We start from the raw sequence: 20,188 nt of genomic DNA on the forward strand, positions 1-20,188 counted from the left end.
TCCTGTAGTAGCTGAAACGCAGTCTCCAAAGGAAGAATGAAGAGTGTCCACGCCCTAAGACATTTACAGTCTGAGCTTATTATGGCGATATGGCCACCCGTTACATTTTAGCCTGTCTTTCCCCTCACTTTTCAGACGTAATCCATTGCTTTGCTTTCTTTTGGCAGTTAAGCGAATCTGACCAGAAGTAGAAATACAGGAAAGAGACAGCAATGCAACAGGAAGATACACAAATGTGAGTCTGGTATCAATCTTCCTGGCATGGACTTACTGTGAAGCCCTGTGACAAATCAGTCTCCTGACTCCTTAGTCAGAGTTTGGCAGACAGGTCTAGGTAGCAAGGATAAAGTGCTGTAACTCTGTGGCTTGCCGGGGCTGGTTTCACTAGCTGATTTCTGAAGTGAGAAGTCTCCCCTGAGCAAAGGGAGGCAGGGAGGAAAAGGATAGTCAGGATCTTTTTTTAACCAAAGAGTCAGCGAAGCCCCCTGCTGACACAGCCTTTGGCTAATGGTCAAATAAGAGCAGAGGTAACCGCCTCTCACTTTTTTCCCAAAAAAGCACGGTTTGGTTGATCATTAACAGAGCTGATCAAGCAACCCACCACGGGCTGTTTTTCCCTGTACAATACTTGTATTTGTGGTGGACTAACAGGAAGATGGTTGAGAATCCGAAGAGAAAGCTGCTCATTGTTCTCGCTGTCCTCTTGCTGCTCAGCTCAGTGCAAGCAGGTAAGAAAAAATATGAGTGCTTGGCAAGGGATTGAAGGTTTTACATAGAAGGATCAGAATTCAATTCTCCCTAAACAACTTGTGTGTCAGGAGGTCCTTGCTATAACCTAGTTAGGAGAAAGGGTAGTGCAAGAATGGTCTTTTCTTCTCCTATGCTTTGATTCAATCTGTCTCAGTGATTTAATTCCACTAACCTGATTTAAAAGAACAATCCGGGTTTACGCTGAAGTGTAAGGAAGCAGAAAAGGGACCACTTGACCTCTGGCACTGGCATCTCCTGCTTTGAAAGCTCAGCAAGTGTAATCTGCAGTAGCTGAGAGAAAATAAACAGACACCACACTTCCACTTCTTTCTTAATTGTACTGTCAATGAAACTGCTTTTGTGATCATCACTACAGTCCCACACCACCTGCAGCTTCACAGCAGTGCACCTCCTGCATTCCCTTTACTGACGATCCCCCTTGTCTTACGCCTTTTCTGACATGCACCGCGCTTGCACCGAGCCTGCCCTTACAGGTTAAGCTGGCTCATGAGCTGTGTTTTTTTCCAAATTGATCCCAGAGAACATCTCTTTCTCTCTTGCCTTCAGTACACAGGAAGACCAAAATAAAAACAGTAAGGGATAGCCACGTCCCGCTAGGGGGAATCTGAACATTGAATCTCACTCCTTTGTGCTGACCCTTACGCCATGTTCTGCCTAGTATCTTCTATGGGAACACCCAGCAGTTAGGAAGCTGGTTGTTTGATATTTTTTTTATTTCTTTATTTCTATTTTATTGTGTGTGCAGATTCAAGGCTGTTTCACTTCCTCCAGTCCAGAAAAGGGAAGGTGCATGCAACTATGCCAATTCATAAAGTAAGACTTTATAGGTCAGAAGGGATCATTTAATCAATTATTTGTCTTCCTGCTCATCACAGGTCAATAAATTTCACCCCATTAGTCCTTCAGTAAATCCAACATCTTACCTTCAACAAGCCTTCCAAAATAGCAGCCAGTCCTCTAAAATGACAAAAGATGGAGAATCCAGCTCTTCTGTGGGCAACCTAGCTATACATACTGCTAACCATACATACTGCTAAATGCCTATGCTTGCTTTCTAGCCTAAATTTGCTCAGTTGCTTACTAACTACAGGTTTGAGATTTTTTTTTTTTTGCTGTCTAGATCAAAGTGCCTTCCAGTATGCTGCCTTTTCCTTCCCATAAAGCATTTTCATCCAGTAAATGGATCAATAAGGAAATTATCACTGACGCATTTTGTTATAAGCATTCTCATATTTTGTCATCAGCATTCTCATGTTTATTTCTGGCTTTTTGATACAATTGTCAGTTAGACTTGTACCTTCTACTAAGCCTACCAGAATCTGAATAGAAATATCCCCGTTCAGTGGTGACTACCTGTTGGCAACCATTTTTTTAAAGATCTAATAACCAGCTCATACATGTACTTAGTAGCTGGCACGTGTGGCTGATTTGGAAAAAAACCCCAACAGAATGTCATTCACATCTCAGTAAAACAAGTCTCAGAAATCAAAGCTACCATGACATCCACAGTTGTCTTCCCCAGCCAGTTCTGGAATTCCATCAAAGAACAGAAACACTAGTTGATCAGACAGATAGTTTCCAGAATAGGCTGTTATTAATTTATGCTCTCTCCTTTTAATCTTTGTCAATAGAAGCAAGATTGCTGCCTTCATCTTCCTAATGAATTTGAACGAGCTTTGTTTTTTTTGCATCGCACAGACGCAAACTAAATATGCTATTCACTCCCTCTTGTTGCAGGGAACAGAGACAGACTCTCAGGGCATCACTGCACTGACTTCCAGACAGCAAATTTCCTACGGGGCAGTAAACTTAAGGTCCAGTTTCTTCTGTTCACCTCCTCAAGCCCCAGCTGTGGGGAGCTGATTTTAGCTGATGATGGCATCAAGAATGGCAGCTTCAACAGCAGCCTGGAAACCAAGATCATAATCCATGGTTTCAGGTGAGAGAAAGAAGAGCACTGTGACTAAGTTTTTACTGGTAAATTAAACACTGCTGGAGCACTCCCAAGCACTGTGTGGGGGTGCCGCGGAAATCTCCTGCTCCTGTGACCTTAGTCTCCCCAGCAGAGTGGCTGTATGCAAAACACCTGATAAGATCAGAGTCTGGAGTGCTCAGCCCCAAACTGGACCTGGGTGTTGTCTGGGAGGCTGTTGGTAGGCCAGGGCCAGAGGCAGGGATTTTAAAGATCATCTAGTTCCAACGCCCCTGCCACAGGCAGGGACACCTTCCACTAGACCAGGTTGCTCAAAGCTCCGTCCAACCTGGCCTTGAACCCTTCCAGGGAGGAGGCAGCCACAGCTTCTCTGGGCAACCTGTGCCAGTGTACCACCACCCTCACAGTAAAGAATTTCTTCCAAATATCTAATCTAAATCTACCCTAATTCAGTTTAAAACTGTTACCCCTCATCCCATCCCTACACTCCCTGATAAAGAGTCCTTCCCCACCTTTCCTGTAGCCCCTTTAAGTACTGGGAGGCCACTCTAAGGTCTCCCCGGAGCCTTCTCTTCTCCAGCTGAACACCCCCAACTCTCTCAGCCTGTCCTCACAGGGGAGGTGCTCCAGCCCCTGATCATCTTCGTGGTCTTCTCTGAACCCACTCGAGCAGGTCCATGTCCTTCTCCTGTTGGTGCCCCCAGAGCTGGACACAGCACTGCAGGTAGGGTCTCACAAAAGCAGAGTAGAGGGGGAGAATCCCCTCCCTTGACCTGCTGGCCACACTTCTCTGGATGCAGCCCAGGATACGGTTGGTTTTCTGGGCTGTGAATGCACACTGATGGCTCAGAGAATTAAAATCTTTCTTTCTTTCTCACGCTCTCTCACTCTCTTGCTCGTTCTCTCACTCTCTCCTCCTTTACCTCTTTCCTTTTCTTTCCTGTCAACATTTTTATTTAAGAATTCTTTTCTTCAAGATTCTTGTCCCTTTAAATTGTTTTCTTGGAGCTCATGTCCTAATTTATCAACAGCTTGGATTAGTCAGCCATTTAGGAGCCCTGCCAGAGACATTATACTTCTATTCTTGAAACTGTAGGAATTTGAGCTGGGTTTTTTTAAGCTGTCACCATTCTGCAAACTTATTCTACTGTGCCATTTTTCAGCCAGGTGTGACCATATAACACCGTTTGTTTTGACATGTAAAGTCTGAATAGAGAGTGCATAGAAGACCAGATGAAACCACAGAAGATGTTGCAGGGTCTTTTCAGAAAACCAGTTGATGCCCTCATGTGACACAGCCACCCTTCACCAGGTGGTATCAGGGGAAGTGGGTAGAACATAGCCTCTCAGTTTTCCTTGAATTCTTGGGTATAGATTTTTTTTTTTTTTAGTTGTCTACAGATGAGGAAATGTAGCAGTGAAAGACTAGGTGATTTGGCCAAGGACTTCCTGCCAGTTGGTAGCAGAGCAGGATCCAGGTGTTCCTGGTCAGCTATCTTACTCCAGATGGTCTCTGTGGTGGCTAACTGAAGCACCACAGAAAGACTGAGATCTCAGCCTGAGCCCTGCAAATGTTATCTCATTCATTAAAATAGCTGGTTCCCTTCTGAATCAGACCATTCTGGAAAGTGTTATTACACCACTGCAAAGAAATGCCAGATGTGGGTGTTTAGCACCAGAAAAAACTTTCACCAACTGTCTGGCAGCCTCCTCAGATACATGTGAAACTCCAGCACCAGTGAACAACATGTTGGCACAAGCCCTACTTTGGAAGACACCTAACATACTTATTTCTGATGACTCCACAGGGCTTTGGGTACCAAACCTTCCTGGATTGAAGGGCTTGTCCATGCCATACTGCACACAAGCCAGGTGAACGTGATCGCAGTGGACTGGGTTTATGGGTCTACAGGAGCCTATCCCTCTGCAGTGGAAAATGTCACACAGCTGGCCCTCTCCATCTCACAGTTCATCAGCAAGCTCCTGGTAAGCTACTGTGCACTTCCAGTGGCGGGAAGCATGGACAGAGTACATCATTCATGCAAACAATCCAGAGAACTGCTCCCAGCCTGCTGTCTCCAGGAGCTGGACAAGCAGGCTCTTTATTCCAGAGTGAGCGTTGTGTAGCACTGAAGAGATTTCTTCTTTCCCCTCTCTCTTAGTCCAGGCTTGAGCATGCCACTGTTTTTTTTCTTTCTCTTGAGTTTTGAAATTCTCTGGAAAAAATCCCAGTTGTCAACTGCTTCTCCAGCCCAGAACAACCCTGAAGGGTGGCTTGGGTTTTCTTAGGTCCATGCTTCACTGGACAGTCCTCTTCTTCTGCCCAGAAATTTTGTTCAGGGAGCCAGAGGGGGTGGGATTTAAGGCTATTTTATATTTTCTTTGGGCTTCAGATATGCTTCCCAGTAGCTTGAAATCCCCAGATGTGTCCCAGTTCATCTGTGCACAGCACAGCTGAACAACACTTACGCAATGAGGATGATACATCTTCCTGTTAACCAGCTACGTGTAAACTCTCTGTGTAACATTTGCACTGCAGACCCAGGCTGCACGGCGTGGGAGCTCCTGGGTACACACCACGTTGTGCGCAGTCACACATTTCTATCCAGAAATATGCCAACCCTTGGAGCTGCTGTGTCATTAGATGGAGGGGAATGGGGGCTGGGGTCGAGGGGGAGAGGACTGTCACCCCTCATTACTGATGACACAGTGAACAAATGACTGAGATGGACAGTGTTCCCACTGCTCATTTTGTGTCTGCGCTGAGCTCTGGTCCAGCTACTTAATGACTTTTTCTGTCCAGCCTCTCCTGCAACACTACACCACAGAAGATTATGTTCTCTTCTCATAAGCCTTAGTACAGCTCCAGGATATGGTCTCATACATTTAAAAGTCAGGATTTTTCATCTTTCCCCCACACTCTCGTGCACCACATTGTCTCCCGTTGTATGGTACTGCATCACACAGACCAGCCTGCAGGCAGCTGAATTCCCGTGGATGGGGGCATCTCACATCAGGTTTAAGTGGCTGTGCTTTACCTGGCAGTTCAGCTCATGGATAAATCCCTAATCCCTGAAAATATAATCTTAAAATACTAATCAGGATATTGGTACAATGGTGGTATGAAAGTTAAAAAAAAAATTTCCTCTGCTTTACTGCCAAAAATATTCTTCACATGGTGAACATGAGTCACTCAACTTGAGAGAGGGAAATTAAGTCTGAAAGCAAGGCATGGAAAGAGAAGCTACAGGCTGTGTAGTTATGAACAGGAGCATCTGATTGACCTGGTTAGGGTTGGGTTTGCATATGTGGACCTGAAGAAAGACTCTGAAAAACAGAAAGGGCAATACCCATCATTCCCACATCTATTTGGTTCTCCACCATACATCTCAAAAGCAATCCTATATTAGAAAAGTTACAGAGCTGCTGTGTGGGCTGGGACAGGGTATTTCACCTTTCTGCTGCAGAAACATTAATTTGTATTATCATCAATCTGCAGGCCCTGGGAGTCTCAGGGACATCCATCCACATCATTGGGGTAAGCCTCGGTGCACACGTCGGGGGCCTGGTGGGGCACTTCCATGGCGGTCAGCTGGGACGGATAACAGGTATCATAAAACTGAGTCTTGGGTCCTCACCTGCTCTTCAAGGGAGAGAAGGAAAGAGCAAGAAAGGGGAGTCATCCATAGTGGTCTTTTAATTGCGCAAGGGCTCATTAGATCCAAGTTTATGGGCTGCTTCTTAGCTTCAGGAGAGCCTGAGAATGCTTTTCCAGCCATCAGTCACCCCCACAATGCCAAAAGAATGCATGTATTTGCAAAAGGGTCCTTCTGCCTCTACTCCACTCCAAATTGCTGCCAGCTTAAAAGAATACAAGGCCTCGTGTCTAACGAAAGCCCACAATACCTGTGTGCTTTGCTTCCATGTTATAGCATGTATACCTCTGTAGCTCTTAAAATTAAAGCCCACAATGCATGTCATTGTGGGGGAGCAACAAAAGTGAGCTGCTCTGTGGGAAAATGTGAGCTGAGAGCCAAGGGGACAGCAAGGTAGGCAGGGACAGTGACCTCACTGACGAGGGACACAGTCCTACTGTATCAGGGCAAGTAGAGCAGAGCAGGTCCAGTGACAGGAACCAGGGTCATCCACAGTCCGGCGATCACCAGACAAGTCTGTAGTGATGAGGCAAGCCCAAGGTTGAGCCAGGAAGTCAAGTCAGCAAGATAAAAGCAGGACCAGCAAGACACATGGCTGGACATGGCATCCCCAGGCAAGGACGAGAGACAAGAGCCAGAGCCAGTGTTGGGAGGCACCAGACGAAGCTTCTTGCTGTTCTCTCCCACAAGTCAGCTGTTTTCACAGTAGACTGGTCCAAGGCCACCCAGTTGTACCAAATCAGAGCTGACCTTAAAAACAGAGAGCCAAACTCCTGGGTATGAGGAAGAGTTGAAGTGGGGAAAATTACAGAGAAAGGTGGTTAGAGGCTGATCGTGGCATTTAGAGATTTTGGGTTCACTTCAAGACCTTGTCAGCCTTTCAGTATGGAGCATGAATAGAGCCACAGAATGATTTAGGTAAGAAGGGACCTCTAGTCCACACGCACACACACACACTCAAAGCAGGGCTGCCTTCTAAGTCAGATCAGGTTGTTGCAGGTCTGGTCAAGTTCTGGGAATCCCCAGGGATGGAGATTTCTTTTGAGAGGAGGGAAAATGCCACCAAGAAGGAACAGACATAAAGGGTCCAGCAGAGTGACCACAGCTCCCAGTCTGCCTCTGCCCATGCTGGTCTGTCTCACAGAGGTATCCTCAAGGAGGGTCTCACTACGCACTCAGCAGGACAGTTCAGAGAAATGTTGGTTCAGCCTTCACATGTCACAGCCACCCACACTGCATGACATAGAGGCATTTCTTAACAGGAGCTGAGTTTCATGCCAGGCCCTTTTTTAAGCTGTGAATCAAAGTTTACATTAGGAGGGTCTTAGAGTAACCGCTCTCCTGCACCAGGATTTTATGATCAGCAACATCTTCAAATGAGCAGAAGCAGACATTTTCCCAGGAAACCATGGTAAGTAACTTCAGAGGCAGAGACTCTTCCCCTTTATGTTGTCTACATGTAATAAGAGCTCTGTAGGTTTCTTTATTCCATTAATTTTTAACTCTGCTAGAAGACAACCCTTTTTCTACACTCTTGATTGTCCTGTGATTTCATAGGCACACTGGGCATTGCAGGTTCCAGTTCAGATTTAGGAGACTGAAGATAGGTGGAATTAGACCCAAGATATGTCTGATCTCATCTCCTGCCTCTTCACACACGTGCATACACACAGAGAGGAATGTGATCCCAGAGCCATAATTTGCTGAAGTGTTTTCAATGACCTAAAAAGAGCTTTGGAGCAAAACCAGAGTGAGTCTTGGAGATCAGAGCAAAGACTTTATTTTTGTGAAGCGAGTTTCTTTAACCCGTGCCTGTTCCTGTGGATATCTTCCTGTGCAGGAAAGCAAATGGTACAAGAACTGGAATGAACAGCCCATATCCAAATTGCTGAAGAGCAATGTGTTTCAATATTTGCAGAGGAAATGAAAAAGCCTGAAGGAATTCAGCTGCATACAGTATAGCTTCAGTGAATAGTTTTCTTAGCTGCTGGCGATGTACATCTCAATGGAGTTTATGCCACTTGTACTTCAAGGAGACAGGCATAGAGAATAGAGGATAGAAATGTGCTTGCCACGGAGCTGTGCTAGAACTGACTGCTGCTCGTATTTGGTGTTTCTTCCTCCTCAGGAATATACCAAACAATACTTTTCAGTATCTCTTAAAGCCTTTAACTAAAACTTGATCTGTAGAAGTGGGCGGGGAACTCTCAGCTTTTTGTATGTGTCAAGATTAAACAACATGGGAGAAAAAAGAAAGCAGTAAATTCTTCTGACCACTTGTCTCATTATTAGCTTTTATTTATAGAAAGAATAGGAAAGATTTTTTTTTTCCTTCTTTTCCTTTTCCTCCTTCTGTAGAAGTGGGTGGGGAACCTCTCAGCTTTTTTTACGTGTCAAGATTAAAGAACACGGGAGAAAAATTAAAGCAGTAAATTCTTCTGACCACTCGTCCCATTATTAGCTTTTATTTATAGAAAGGAATGTTTTTCCTTCTTTCCCTTTTCCTCCCTCTCTCCCCCCTCACAAATGCAGCCACGTCAGTTTGTATATTGTTGATATTGCCTTCTCCATAGAATTAATGGAACTGAGTCCAAGGCAGTGAAACTGGCCAGCTCTGAGGCTAAGTGGCATGTCAAGTAGAGCTGCTTCTTAAACTATTGTTGTTGCCTGAGGAGTGAAAAGCATCTTGTGAGATTACTTTTCTGTGAAAATTGAACAGGATAAACCTCAGCCAGAACAACAACAACAACAAATTATCTTTAATCTATTCCTTGTTATTGCCAAGGATAATTTTCTGTATTCCTTTGACTCCCTAGAGGGAGCAAGTTTTAGGCAAAAATGTAGATGGCTGCTTAAGGACCCAATTTTATTTGTGGGGAGAGGGCTCAGAAGCCTCTTTGTTTTAAGGATGTTTGATAGTATCAAACCTTTGTAATGCTTGGACTGGCTAATGCCTGGGATGCTGAATCACCCAACTGATGATCTTCAGTGACATTTCTCAGGCTGTAGTGCTCACACAGACGACAGTACAATTAGGGGAGGTGTTATGAGTTTGGTTCTCTTTCACTGAAAATCCAGAAGACACTCTGCACCCACCCTGTCAGAGCTATTTGAAGCTCAGTCATGGCTTTACAGCCTAGAAACCAGAGGTACAAAACTGCTAAAGGAACAGTGGAGGACAAGGTAAGGAAGCTGTAGTGGAAGTTAGCAGGGGCAGAAACCATTCTGGAGCATAATCAGTGAGACCTGGGAATAATTTATCACTTCTGCCTAGCAACATTTTTAAAGTTTTGGATAAAATAACTGGTCTAGAAATAAGAGAGGGGCTGAAGAGCACTTCTTATTAAGGTGTTTGATTTTGTTACAGGCCTGGATCCCGCAGGCCCTAAGTACACCAGAGCCAGCCCTGAGGAACGCCTGGATCCTGGGGATGCCCTCTTTGTGGAAGCCATTCATACCGATGCTGACAGTAAGCTGGCTTCCATCTTCTTCAGCCTGTGCTTCTGCTCTTCCTGCTGTCATTACTGCTAAGGAGTGTGTGTAGGTCATTGTGCCTTTTATGCCAGATTACCATGAGTTCCAGTTGACTCTGAGGATGTTTCTCGATTAGATAGGCTTTAATGATTAATTCATTGGCAGGTATCCATATCCCAGAGTACTTCACCACAGCAGACAGGTAGATATGAGACACAGGGAAATCTTCCAGCAAATATTGCTTCCCTAACCCTGTTACAGCAGGGTGAGTTTATGCAGAATCAGTCTTACATTCCTTTTAACCACCTGACATAAGAAGGGTGCCACTGCAAGTGGAAAGTAAGAGTCAAACCAACAGCTGGTGCAACAACAGAGTAACTTTTCTAAAGCACTTAGGGTCTAGGTAGGCGGAACATGTGCTAAAGAATAACATGGTGCCTTTGTGTCACACCTCCCATTAGGAAATCACAAAAATCTCTACCAACATAACTCTCAATCATGCCTCATAATCTCCCATTAAGGTTGCGGTCAGTTTTGTTCTCCTTTATACCACATCAAGAACCTGAGTCACGGAGGAGGTGATTAAGCCACAGTTCCCAGTCGTTTCGATGGCAGGGCCTAGAGCACTCTCTGCTCCATGCAGCAAACTTGCACGATGCAGGTGTGTAGGAACAGGAAATCTGTCCTTGCTGTCTCCAGCACTGGAGCTGGGTCCAACACTACTAATGTTCAACCAATTATTGGGGCTTGTCAAACACCATGTAGGGGAAAGCCTATAGAAGAGCCAAGCATAAGTATGAAGTGGCATTTCATCTTCTTTCAGATTTTGGGATCCGAATTCCTGTAGGTCACATCGATTATTTTGTCAATGGAGGCAAAGATCAGCCAGGATGCCCCCGATTCATCTCTGCAGGTGAGAACGCTCTGTGGCTGGGAAAAGGGATCTCATGCCTGTGAAAAAGCTGTTTGGCAACCAGGTCCTGCTACAGCCAGGGCAGACATCAAAATGAAACAACATTTGTAAAGCCACATGGCAGCAGAGATTCATGGCCCACATCTCCTCTCAGCAGTACAACAAGGAGTTGATTAAAATCACATACAGGTCAAGTGTCTTGGCAGCACCCCTGTCAAGAGACAAGATTTTGGTGACACTTCTGTATGAGCCAGAACCCTACCATCAGTAGAGTTTGTATCAACAAAGAAAACATTTTTACTAGAAAGGCTCTTAGGTACTATTAGCAAAAGCTTTTTGTTTCCATCTTGCAAGCTGTGTCTATACTTAGACAGCTTGTACAATCACTGCCTTTTCCTTCTAGAAACTAGGACTTTACACAGTAAATAGTGTGGATAAATATTCAATTATGTTCTGGATGAGCCAGCTGCATTAAGGGTCAGGTTACAGGGGACACCTCTGGTACCTCACTTCCCACAGCTGGGGTCGCAGTGTAGGTGGGAGTCACTGCACTGTTGTATCCCCTTGCAGAGAGCCTGGGGCCTTCATCGATGGTACACGGATGGAGACATGGCAGCCCTGTGGTCCCCCCTCCTCTAGAGGACTCTTAGTCTGGGAGATACACTTCTAACTTCCTGCATATCCCCTCTTGCAGTGGGGTCTGGGCTTGTAGTCACAGAGATGCTCTGCAAAATTTTATTAACGGGAAGGGGATGACTGCAGAATTAGTAACAGTGTTTCTTGATTCTCAGTTCCTGGCAAACATGCAAAAAGTCTGAAGCTGAGGGAAAGGCTGGCTCATGGCTGCTTTTCTCTGCATGCATTTTTTCTTGCAGGCTATAAGTATCTGATCTGTGATCACATGAGGGCAGTACATCTCTATGTCAGTGCCTTGAAACATCCCTGTCCGATCCTGGCGTTCCCCTGTGCAAGTCATCAAGATTTTTTAAACGGTCATTGCCTGGACTGTGTTGACCCCTTCCTGTTCTCCTGTCCCAGAATAGGTACAGTACCAGCACAAGACCTTCCTGGAGCAGATGACAATGCATTCCTGATGGGTATGGGTTCAGATATCTCTAAGCAGGATTTGCTTAGGATGTCCTCGGGGATAGTGAGAAGCTGTTCTGTTTTCGGGTTTCTATAGAGACACTCTAACAGGTCATATATTGCCCAAGGTAGAACATCAACATCTTGAACATTTATGATTTTTAAACATTTCATAGGGCCCACAAATGAGTTGAAAGGGAGTCTCCAGAATCATCTACCTAACAAGTGGGCAATTAGCTCAAAAAGTGTCTTGATTAGAGAAGCAGATGGAAATTTTAGCCCAAGCCTGGAGTCCCATTCATCTACAAACCACTCACTGTTGCTGTGTCACCTCCTTCTCATAAATTCCTGCCATGGCCACCCCAGAGATGAACTCCCTGGAATGGGAGAAGATGGTGGTAGTTGCCTCTTTTAGGCTTCTGAAACTGGGCTGTGGTATGAGGAGAGAAAGTGTCCTCTGGTGCTATTTGCAGTCTGGTACCAGAGGAACGTAAGGAGAGGCCTCTTCTGGTATAGGTGCTCTCAGAGCAGCCACCCCTTCCCCATCTCACCAGCCACATTACCAAGTCAGTAGTGCAGGTGCCTCAAGTTATGGTGGTCTTCTCACTTGATCCAGAAATCCAGTTTCCCAGCACCTCGTGTTTGTCATTTACATTAGCACTATGTAGTCTTTAGTCCTGCTCATTTTGCACAGGTGCAACTGATGACACAGTTTGTTAGCAGAGGAATGAAACAAAACCACTGAGAGGTACTCTGCTGCTGATGATTACCTGGGGTAGCCCGAGTAGGTTTTCTGGGGTGATGTTAACCTGTCAAACAGACACCACAAACCTGTGCTTCCTCTGATTTGCACTGGTACAAACAAAGGGTCTGACCTGAGACAGTGAAATTGGGCAGGGTGAGAGAAGGTGAACTGGGACCAATTATATTTCTGTTCTGGGTCATTCATGGCTTTCCCTGCACTGGCTTTATTTCCTCCTGCAGGCCTGCTGGAGCAGGCAGGCGTCAACATGAGAAAGCTGCCCAAGGAAGTGAAAGTTTATTTAATGACCAGTCCCTCAGCTCCATTCTGTGGTAAGTAGCAATGAGGAAAAATGAGTCAGAAGGGGGTTGACCAAATGAGGCAGATTCCTTGGGGAGGCCAGGTAGTTACAACCCACCAGCCCCATCCAGATCAGTTCTTGTGGCCCAGATGGTCTGAGACACACAGCTGAAGAGCAATAACCCTGCACATCTCCCCCGTAAAGCCCTTTCCAATGGGTTCATTAGTGTGGGCACAGCCCTGGATTAAGACAGCCCCATGGCTTCAGGACGGAAGTAAAGGGTAGTGAAAATGCCTGTGTGTTTACATTGGACTATGCAGACCTGCCCACACCTACCACAGAGACTAGTTTCTTTCTTATGTCTGTTTACTCTTCTTTCTGCTGGTGGGCCCAGGGAATGGGTGATAGAGGCTTTCTTTTGACTGGGGCAGGTCCAACTGATAGTCCCTGCCCTCACTCCCACATACTTTGCTTCTTGCTCAGTCCATCACAGCTTGGTTGAGTTCCACTTGAAGAAGAAAAGAAACATAGTCACCAGCATTGAGATCACTTTCTGCAGCAACAGCACCAAGGACACAACGAAGATCACCATGTGAGTGATTCTGGCCTGTTTTATCCCAGCTCCGTGTGTAAGGATATTTATACCAGTTCAGGAAAGGCACAACGATAGCATATCACCCTGAGTGCAGGCACTGCGTGATGAACCACAACATTCCTTCTCGAGCCCCTCCACATTACATCAAGAATCAGGCATGTGCTACCATTACTCGGTAACCCTGGCTAGGTCCAGCTCTTCCCCGAGTGCACAAAGCAGTAGGTATATTCTGGAATTCCCAAATCTGCATAATTTCGGGTTGCTACACTGGTTCCTTCTTTACACCATACCCTTGCCTGGTGTCAATTCAAACCGCAATCCCTGTCAGATAGTTATCAGCTCTACTCTGCCAGGCAGAGATGACTACAACAAGACCCCATCCACCAGAGGTTCCAGACTGATCAACTTGGTGGCTTAGACATTTCTCTTGATGCCCAATAGTGCAGCAGTTGCAAAGAGGAGACAAGTGCGTTTCTGCACAGTCAGAAGCATGTTCAGTGGCTTGTTGCCTCTGTAGTAACGCAGCAAAGCACACAGGCTCGCGTTGTAGGGAAAAGTCCAGGGGGCTGGGGACCAACACCACATGTGTAGACAGACAGATCTCTCTTGGAAGCACCACCCTTCTCCAACCGTATCTGAATTAAAGGACCAGACTTCTGTTCCACAGCCCTTGCCACAGGGGGATCTCTCCACCACAGAGAAGTTCCCCAGAAGTCTTCCTCACTTCTTCCTACTCCTTCCTGCCCGCTGCTGTGGGCTGGGAACCGCAATGTAGACGTGCAGTTATCATGCTGCTGGCTGCCTCAGGAAGCAGGAAAACAGTCTGCTAAAGAGCCCCAGCCAGCTCTCCTGGGATCAGAGGGGTTCCAGCACTGGAACCCACACAGTCCTGACTGCTAAGCCAAACCATTGTGACCTGAAGCTAATTGTGTTGCTGCTTCAGTGCTGGGCACCAGGAGGTAGGGGTGAGAACCAGGGAAGGGGAAGTCACACTCTAGGGTGCTCTCCAGTGTGACATAGTTGCTTGGTCACAGATTTCCAGCCAGGCCCTGCAGTTTGGAGTTTGTACTCCAGCCTGGTGGGGGTTCAGTCTGTTCAACCCCTCCCCAGCTTGGAAGCCAGATCTACCTTTTCCTAAGATGCAGGAAGGAGGAAATAGTAACACCCAGATCAAGTCAGGATCCTTGATTTGCTCAGAAAGACATGCAGCACTTCATTTTGCAGTTGTCGGACACAAGGCTTGAGAGCTGCCCAGCAGGAGGCATGTGAGCACTGGAGAGAAAGGCTGCCTGGGGAAGTGAGACAGACAGGCAATCCCGAGGCTTTACTGTACCCTCAAGTTTTAATCAGACAGTAGAGTTTTAGCAGGGTAAGATATCCTGAGATATCCTTACCCTGGGAGAACAGCAGCTGTGTTTCATTTAAGTGCCTTCCTAAGAAGCACAAGGCAATAAACCTACAGATTTGAGAGTATAAAATTGAAGATGTCCCTTTTAATTCCCACAGTAGCAAAGAAACTTCCCCACTCTAGGCAAAGCTCAGCTCTCCGGTGCAGTCAAGCTCAGAGTGTTGAACGGGCATCTAAACACAGATTCTCACATCACAGTTCAGACACTGATGGATCACAGACTTATTTCAGGTGATCTGACACACGTGTCATCCTGTAGTTCCCCAGAAGTGCAGGGGACTTGGGAGCGTTCAGCCAGTCTCATACCTTCAGCAAGTGACTCACATGGTTGTGTCTTGCCTCATATTGCCCTTCTCTTCTCCTCTCTCCCAAACATCAATTCCAATCTCACTCCTTGGGATGCCCCGCACGGTGATCAGAGTGTCCCAGAAGACATGTCCCCAAGCCCCATGGCTGCCGTGGGGCTGACAGAGTAAGGAGCTCATTACACAGCACACTTCCCAGCTGTGCTGCCATTGCTTACACATCACACGACATCAACCCCCATATCCAAGAAAACATACTTCTGAAGCCAGCCAAGAGTCCTACATCCATCCAAAGCTTGTAGGGTTGGACCAAACGTCAGTCCCAAAGAGTGACTTTCTTCAACCTGTTTAACCTTACTGTGTTCCTTGGTCCTAGGGCAGGGCTGGATCCTGCCCATGGACAGTATGCAGTAGAGAGAAGGCCTCCCCTCTGTTTGTTTTCCATTTGCTATCCATTTTACACCTTTATAACCACAATTTCATTATGCTTGCTGGTTTTGGCAGCTTCAACCCACAAGTCAGACACGTAAACCTCCAGCATCTACCACTGCAGTCTAAGGGAGGGACTGGATGTACTGGTCTGGGTTGGCCAATCTGGCCTAGGAGGATGCTGAGTGCAGCTGTCAGCCTGCTGCCAGGAGCTACTTTGGTTAGCAGAATTGTAGGCTCTTCCTGTCCCTTCTGTCACCTCTCCCCTTTCCCTACCATCACGTTTCTGATCAGGCTGTCACCCAGGTCCTTCTGGGATTGTGCTGAGTCAGCTACACACATGTTCTTCATGAGCACAAGGAAATCGATATCTCCAGGCTCTTAGAGGTGCCAAGTAGCTCAAGCATAAGAAGGCTCATTGGAGAGACTCCACAGAAGGGAGGTGGCCCACCTACATAAAATGGCTGGGCAGCACTCGACCGACTGGGCTCTGATCACTGGCTGTTACCAAACCTCTGGAATTTCTCCGTTCATGTTACCTGGGTAAGAGCATAGGGACAGACAAGCATTCCTCTATCCAAGCATCCCACCTTCAACATGGTCAAAAGCAAATACCTACAGAAGAGTATAAAAAGAGGCAGTGTAAACATGTAGCAATACTTCCCCAAATAGTTTCCCAGTGTCTGACTGGGATCTCAGGGACTTTTAGAGCCAAAGGTAAGGTCTTTGTCCTTATTAGCTTTTGTCTCCCACGAACTTGTCCAGTCCCCCTCCCATGACTTGTACAGTCATGTACGCTTTTCACAACATCCCACAGCAAGGATTTTAACAGCTTAAAAGGAATGGTACTCTGCGCAGTGTTCAATCTTTTGGAGCTTGCCACCTCTTAGCTTTCTTTGATGACCCTTAGTACGTGTACTGGAAGAAATGGTGAACAACTGATCCCTATCCATGCCATTCATGATTTCATAGACGTTGACCTTATCTACCACTTACCTCTCTGTACCAATCTTGGTAGTGTTCAATCTATACGCAATAGCAAGAAGAGTTGTTGTAATTGTGTGATGGAAGGAAGGATATTTATACAGAAATATTCCTGACTACAGAGATAAACCAGTAAGACTCTCATGCCATGCCCTGTTTTGACAGATGAGTCTTCTCACTCCATTTTGTTATGTGAAGGCTTCACAAGGTTCTCCCAGTGTTTCAGCACACCTGCATAGGGCCTGCATCTGCAGGCTGATTGAATGTTCTCCCTCACATCTCTCACCCTGCCTTGCAGACCTAAGCACCAGGAGGTGGGCAAACGGCTGCTGGCTCACAGAGTTCCCCTCTGCCAGATAAACAGTGTGACACTGAAGTATCTCCCCAAGAATCAGTTTTGGAGGAAGGATGAATCATCCATTGTCGGCATGTTCTGTGCAGCTCCGCTGCCTCTCAATAGCAAGTAAGTCACAAGAATATCTTACAGGGATCCAGTAAGCCTGTGGATGCAGCCTGTGGTTTGAAACAACACATTCTCCTGTTTAGATAAACATGTAAAGAGGTCTCTCCCATCACCTCTACGGCCCTGTGTAAATTATTTTCTACCTGTGAGAGAAAAACTACCAAGGTAGTTCTCTAGGAGTTTTCTATGATCCTTCCCCCAGGATAAAAGCATTGTGCCATGGAAGGAAAATGGCTGCAACTCACATCACCTTAGAGATGCTTAAGTCTCAAACCATGGCAAAAGCTTGTACTAACTCAAATTTATTCCTTTTGTCCTTGCTTGCTCTCTCCATCTTCCCCCTGTCTACAATGTGCCTCTATCTGCAACATGACAGACAACCATTTTTCAGGGTGAGACAACAGAAGACTAGTAATATATTTCTGCATCTTACACTGCACAAGTTTATAAAACACTAAGGCTAAAGACAACCATTTTGGCATTTCTAGGCCAGGCATTGTAGACTATATGCCTTCAGCCATAATAACCTTACCCAGAGTAGAAGTAGCCAAGTCCTCCTCATCCTGAGAGAGATAATGGTCTTCTCCATAATCCATAAGTATTCTTGCCAGGAGTTTTGCAGATCTGAAGTTCTTGCAGGTGGGGCAAAATAGCTGGGTCTATACTGACACACTAAACTCTGTCCAAACTGCTTCTGAGCTGACTCTTATGCTGGCTCCAGGCTGAAGCAAGCTACTGGGTACTCCAAAGCAGGGAAAACCAGAAGGCAAACTGGGCTCACATTCAAATTCTGTTCTGATGGACAATAAGGAGACTCAAGCACAAGGCAGTAAAAATATATCCAGCAGGCCCAGATGGGGAAAAAAAAAGAAGCATTCCTATGTAAATACCAGGCACTCCCGTGAGCATAAGGACTATTCCTTACTAGCATGCTTTGCAGAGCAAAGCGCTCCGAAGTTGGGATGTAGATGTGCAGGTACATGGCTTTTCATCACGAATGGGACAGCATGGCCCATCACCTTAAAGGTGTGCTAACCTGCATCCCTGGAAGCACTGGGCTTGGCTGTGAGGGAGGTAGAAAGCTGTAGAGTTGCACAGGTTATCACTAAACTGGGAGCACTCAGAGCAGCAATGGTATTGCTAGGAGAGAGCAGTGGAAAGGTGAAGGACACGACCCCACATGCACCCCTCCAGCCAATTCACCCCCGCCAGGGCACAGCACCCTGTTCGTCATGCCAAGGGCTTGTCCACCAGCAGCTCGCTTGCCTCTGGGTTAGGAGAGCAGCCTCCACCTGCTAATGCCCAGCCTGACTTCCCTGTGCTCTTTCCGCAGCAGGACAATGTCATGCCTGCCCTGGAACCTCACCCTCCCTGGCAACACAGACATCTCCTATGAGCTGCCCGCCGCTTGTGCCTAGCACTGCCTTCGGAGCACACAGGCATACCCAAATCCAGAAAGCAGCCCTCAACCTATTGCTGCTCTCTGCTCACAGATGATACTTTCACCATAAAACTGGATGGGTTATTTACTTCCTGCATTAGGGACAGGATGTCAAGGAAAAGAAGTGTGTGGCAGATCGGTGGGTACAAGGTTGACTGGTTACAGCAAGACCTCTCAGTTAAAAGACTGGATTGGCACTTCTGTCTCATGGGTTCTTCACCAGCTCTGAAAGTGAGACAGGCAAGTAATTTAATCTCAAGACTTGGATCTTTATGAATATCACTCTTCCTACAAGCGGCAGTATTGGGACGATTCATTTGTGTTTTATATTAAAGTGTCTTTAGATGTTTATGTGAAAGGTGAGAGGTATTATTTTTCCTCATCAAGGGGAAATGGTGTGTTTCAGGTTTGGCACAGGAAGGGGTCATTCTTCCCTTCCAGAGGGGAAGCTCCCTAGTCCCATCTACAAGACACTTTCAGAGTGAGACCCTACTGATTTCATGTTAGCACTCCTGCTAAGTAATCAGAATGGATCTCCTTCCCTGACAGTCCTGGAGCAGGTCTTCCAGCTGTTGGCTTGTTCTCTTTGAAGCTCACATATGAAGCGAAACAGGCACCAGGAGCACAGCACTGCTCTTGCATCCAATTTTGCACGGCTTTTACCAACTGCCCAGAACAGAAGGTAATAGGAGGAGGACGGAGCATTGTAGCTACAGGGCCACCTAACACAACTTAGTCCCAGGAACTCAGCACAGCCTTTCAGACCTGAAAAAGTAGTCTGGAAAGAATTGGTGAAAGATTACAATATGAGACGCACGTACATAGAAACAGGCCTCACCCAGCCACAGCTTTTCCACCACTTTGATGCATATGCAAATTAGAGATGAGACAAGTCTCTCATCACTTCTGCTCACAAATCACATCTTCTATGGACCATTTTCTCTGGTTCCCTGGACTGGCTTCAGTGGGTGATAAAGTGAACTAGGAACACCATGGTCAGGAGAGAGGGGCTTGCTAAAGGCATCTCTGCCACAAAGAAGCCTCAGTCATTTGGCATGAGCTGTCACTACTGCTCCACCAGTGTCACTGCAGAGCTAGCTCCTGCTTTCAGCTCACATCAAAGCTTTTGGGCCCTGCCATGTGGCTGTTTGGACGGCCAGCTAACAAACACCATCTCCACCATACGCTCAGGAGGGGGTTAGAGCTGGGCTCTGACAACCTGACAGACATCCAGGTTAGTTGGTGCCATGACTGAAGAATTTCCAGGGAGCTTCTTGCTGAAGACTGGAATATAACCTCAGCAGGCATCCGTGAAGTGTAATTCAGCCCAGCCCGGTCCACTACTTCAGGCAGGTGTATAAAGCACCATGACAGATGGAAGCAGCTCCATTGTGCATTTCCTGCGGGTTCCTTTGCAGAAAGGACCCCAGCAGCTCTTGTGTTAATTTGCTGGAGACATTTCTCAGCTGTGAAGGGCAACGGGGTCAGGCTGCAGCAAGAATGCAGCAGCAGAGCAGGGCAACAACCATTAGCAGGATGATCCCCAGGCCTGGGGCAGCCCCATTCTCCTGCCTTGGGGTGACAGCAAAGGCGAGCAGTGTGAGGAGCTGTGTGTTCCAAGGATCCCACATACCCACTACTTCAGAAGCCCCTCCAGACCTCCAGAGTCTGGCAAGAGCAACACAGG

General features: G+C 46.5%; 1 protein-coding gene across 2 annotated transcripts; it reads left to right on the forward strand.

Annotated features, from left to right (window-relative positions):
* The first annotated feature begins 642 nt into the window (after positions 1-642).
* On the forward strand, positions 643-18,852 carry PLA1A (phospholipase A1 member A). 2 transcript variants are annotated; one of them, XM_074860843.1, is made up of 11 exons: positions 643-728; positions 2,509-2,710; positions 4,513-4,690; positions 6,204-6,312; positions 9,728-9,829; positions 10,658-10,747; positions 11,623-11,790; positions 12,818-12,907; positions 13,360-13,468; positions 16,896-17,060; positions 18,394-18,852. In XM_074860843.1, the coding sequence occupies exons 1-11, from the start codon at positions 656-658 to the stop codon at positions 18,476-18,478; spliced, it is 1,371 nt and encodes a 456-aa protein (XP_074716944.1). In that variant the 5' UTR covers positions 643-655; the 3' UTR covers positions 18,479-18,852. The 2 variants fall into 2 exon arrangements, with proteins under 2 accessions (XP_074716944.1, XP_074716945.1); XM_074860844.1 differs by lacking the exon at positions 11,623-11,790.
* The last annotated feature ends 1,336 nt before the right edge of the window (positions 18,853-20,188 follow it).

The sequence above is a fragment of the Strix uralensis genome, chromosome 2 (genome assembly GCF_047716275.1).
Source record: "Strix uralensis isolate ZFMK-TIS-50842 chromosome 2, bStrUra1, whole genome shotgun sequence".
Taxonomy (NCBI): Eukaryota; Metazoa; Chordata; class Aves; order Strigiformes; family Strigidae; genus Strix; species Strix uralensis.

Coding starts and splice junctions, on each gene's coding strand:
- PLA1A (XM_074860843.1), top strand. CDS start 656: ATGGTTGAGAATCCGAAGAGAAAGCTGCTCATTGTTCTCGCTGTCCTC. Junction 6,313..9,727: donor TCAGCTGGGACGGATAACAG/GTATCATAAAAC, acceptor ATTTTGTTACAG/GCCTGGATCCCGCAGGCCCT. Junction 10,748..11,622: donor CCCCCGATTCATCTCTGCAG/GTGAGAACGCTC, acceptor TTTTTCTTGCAG/GCTATAAGTATCTGATCTGT.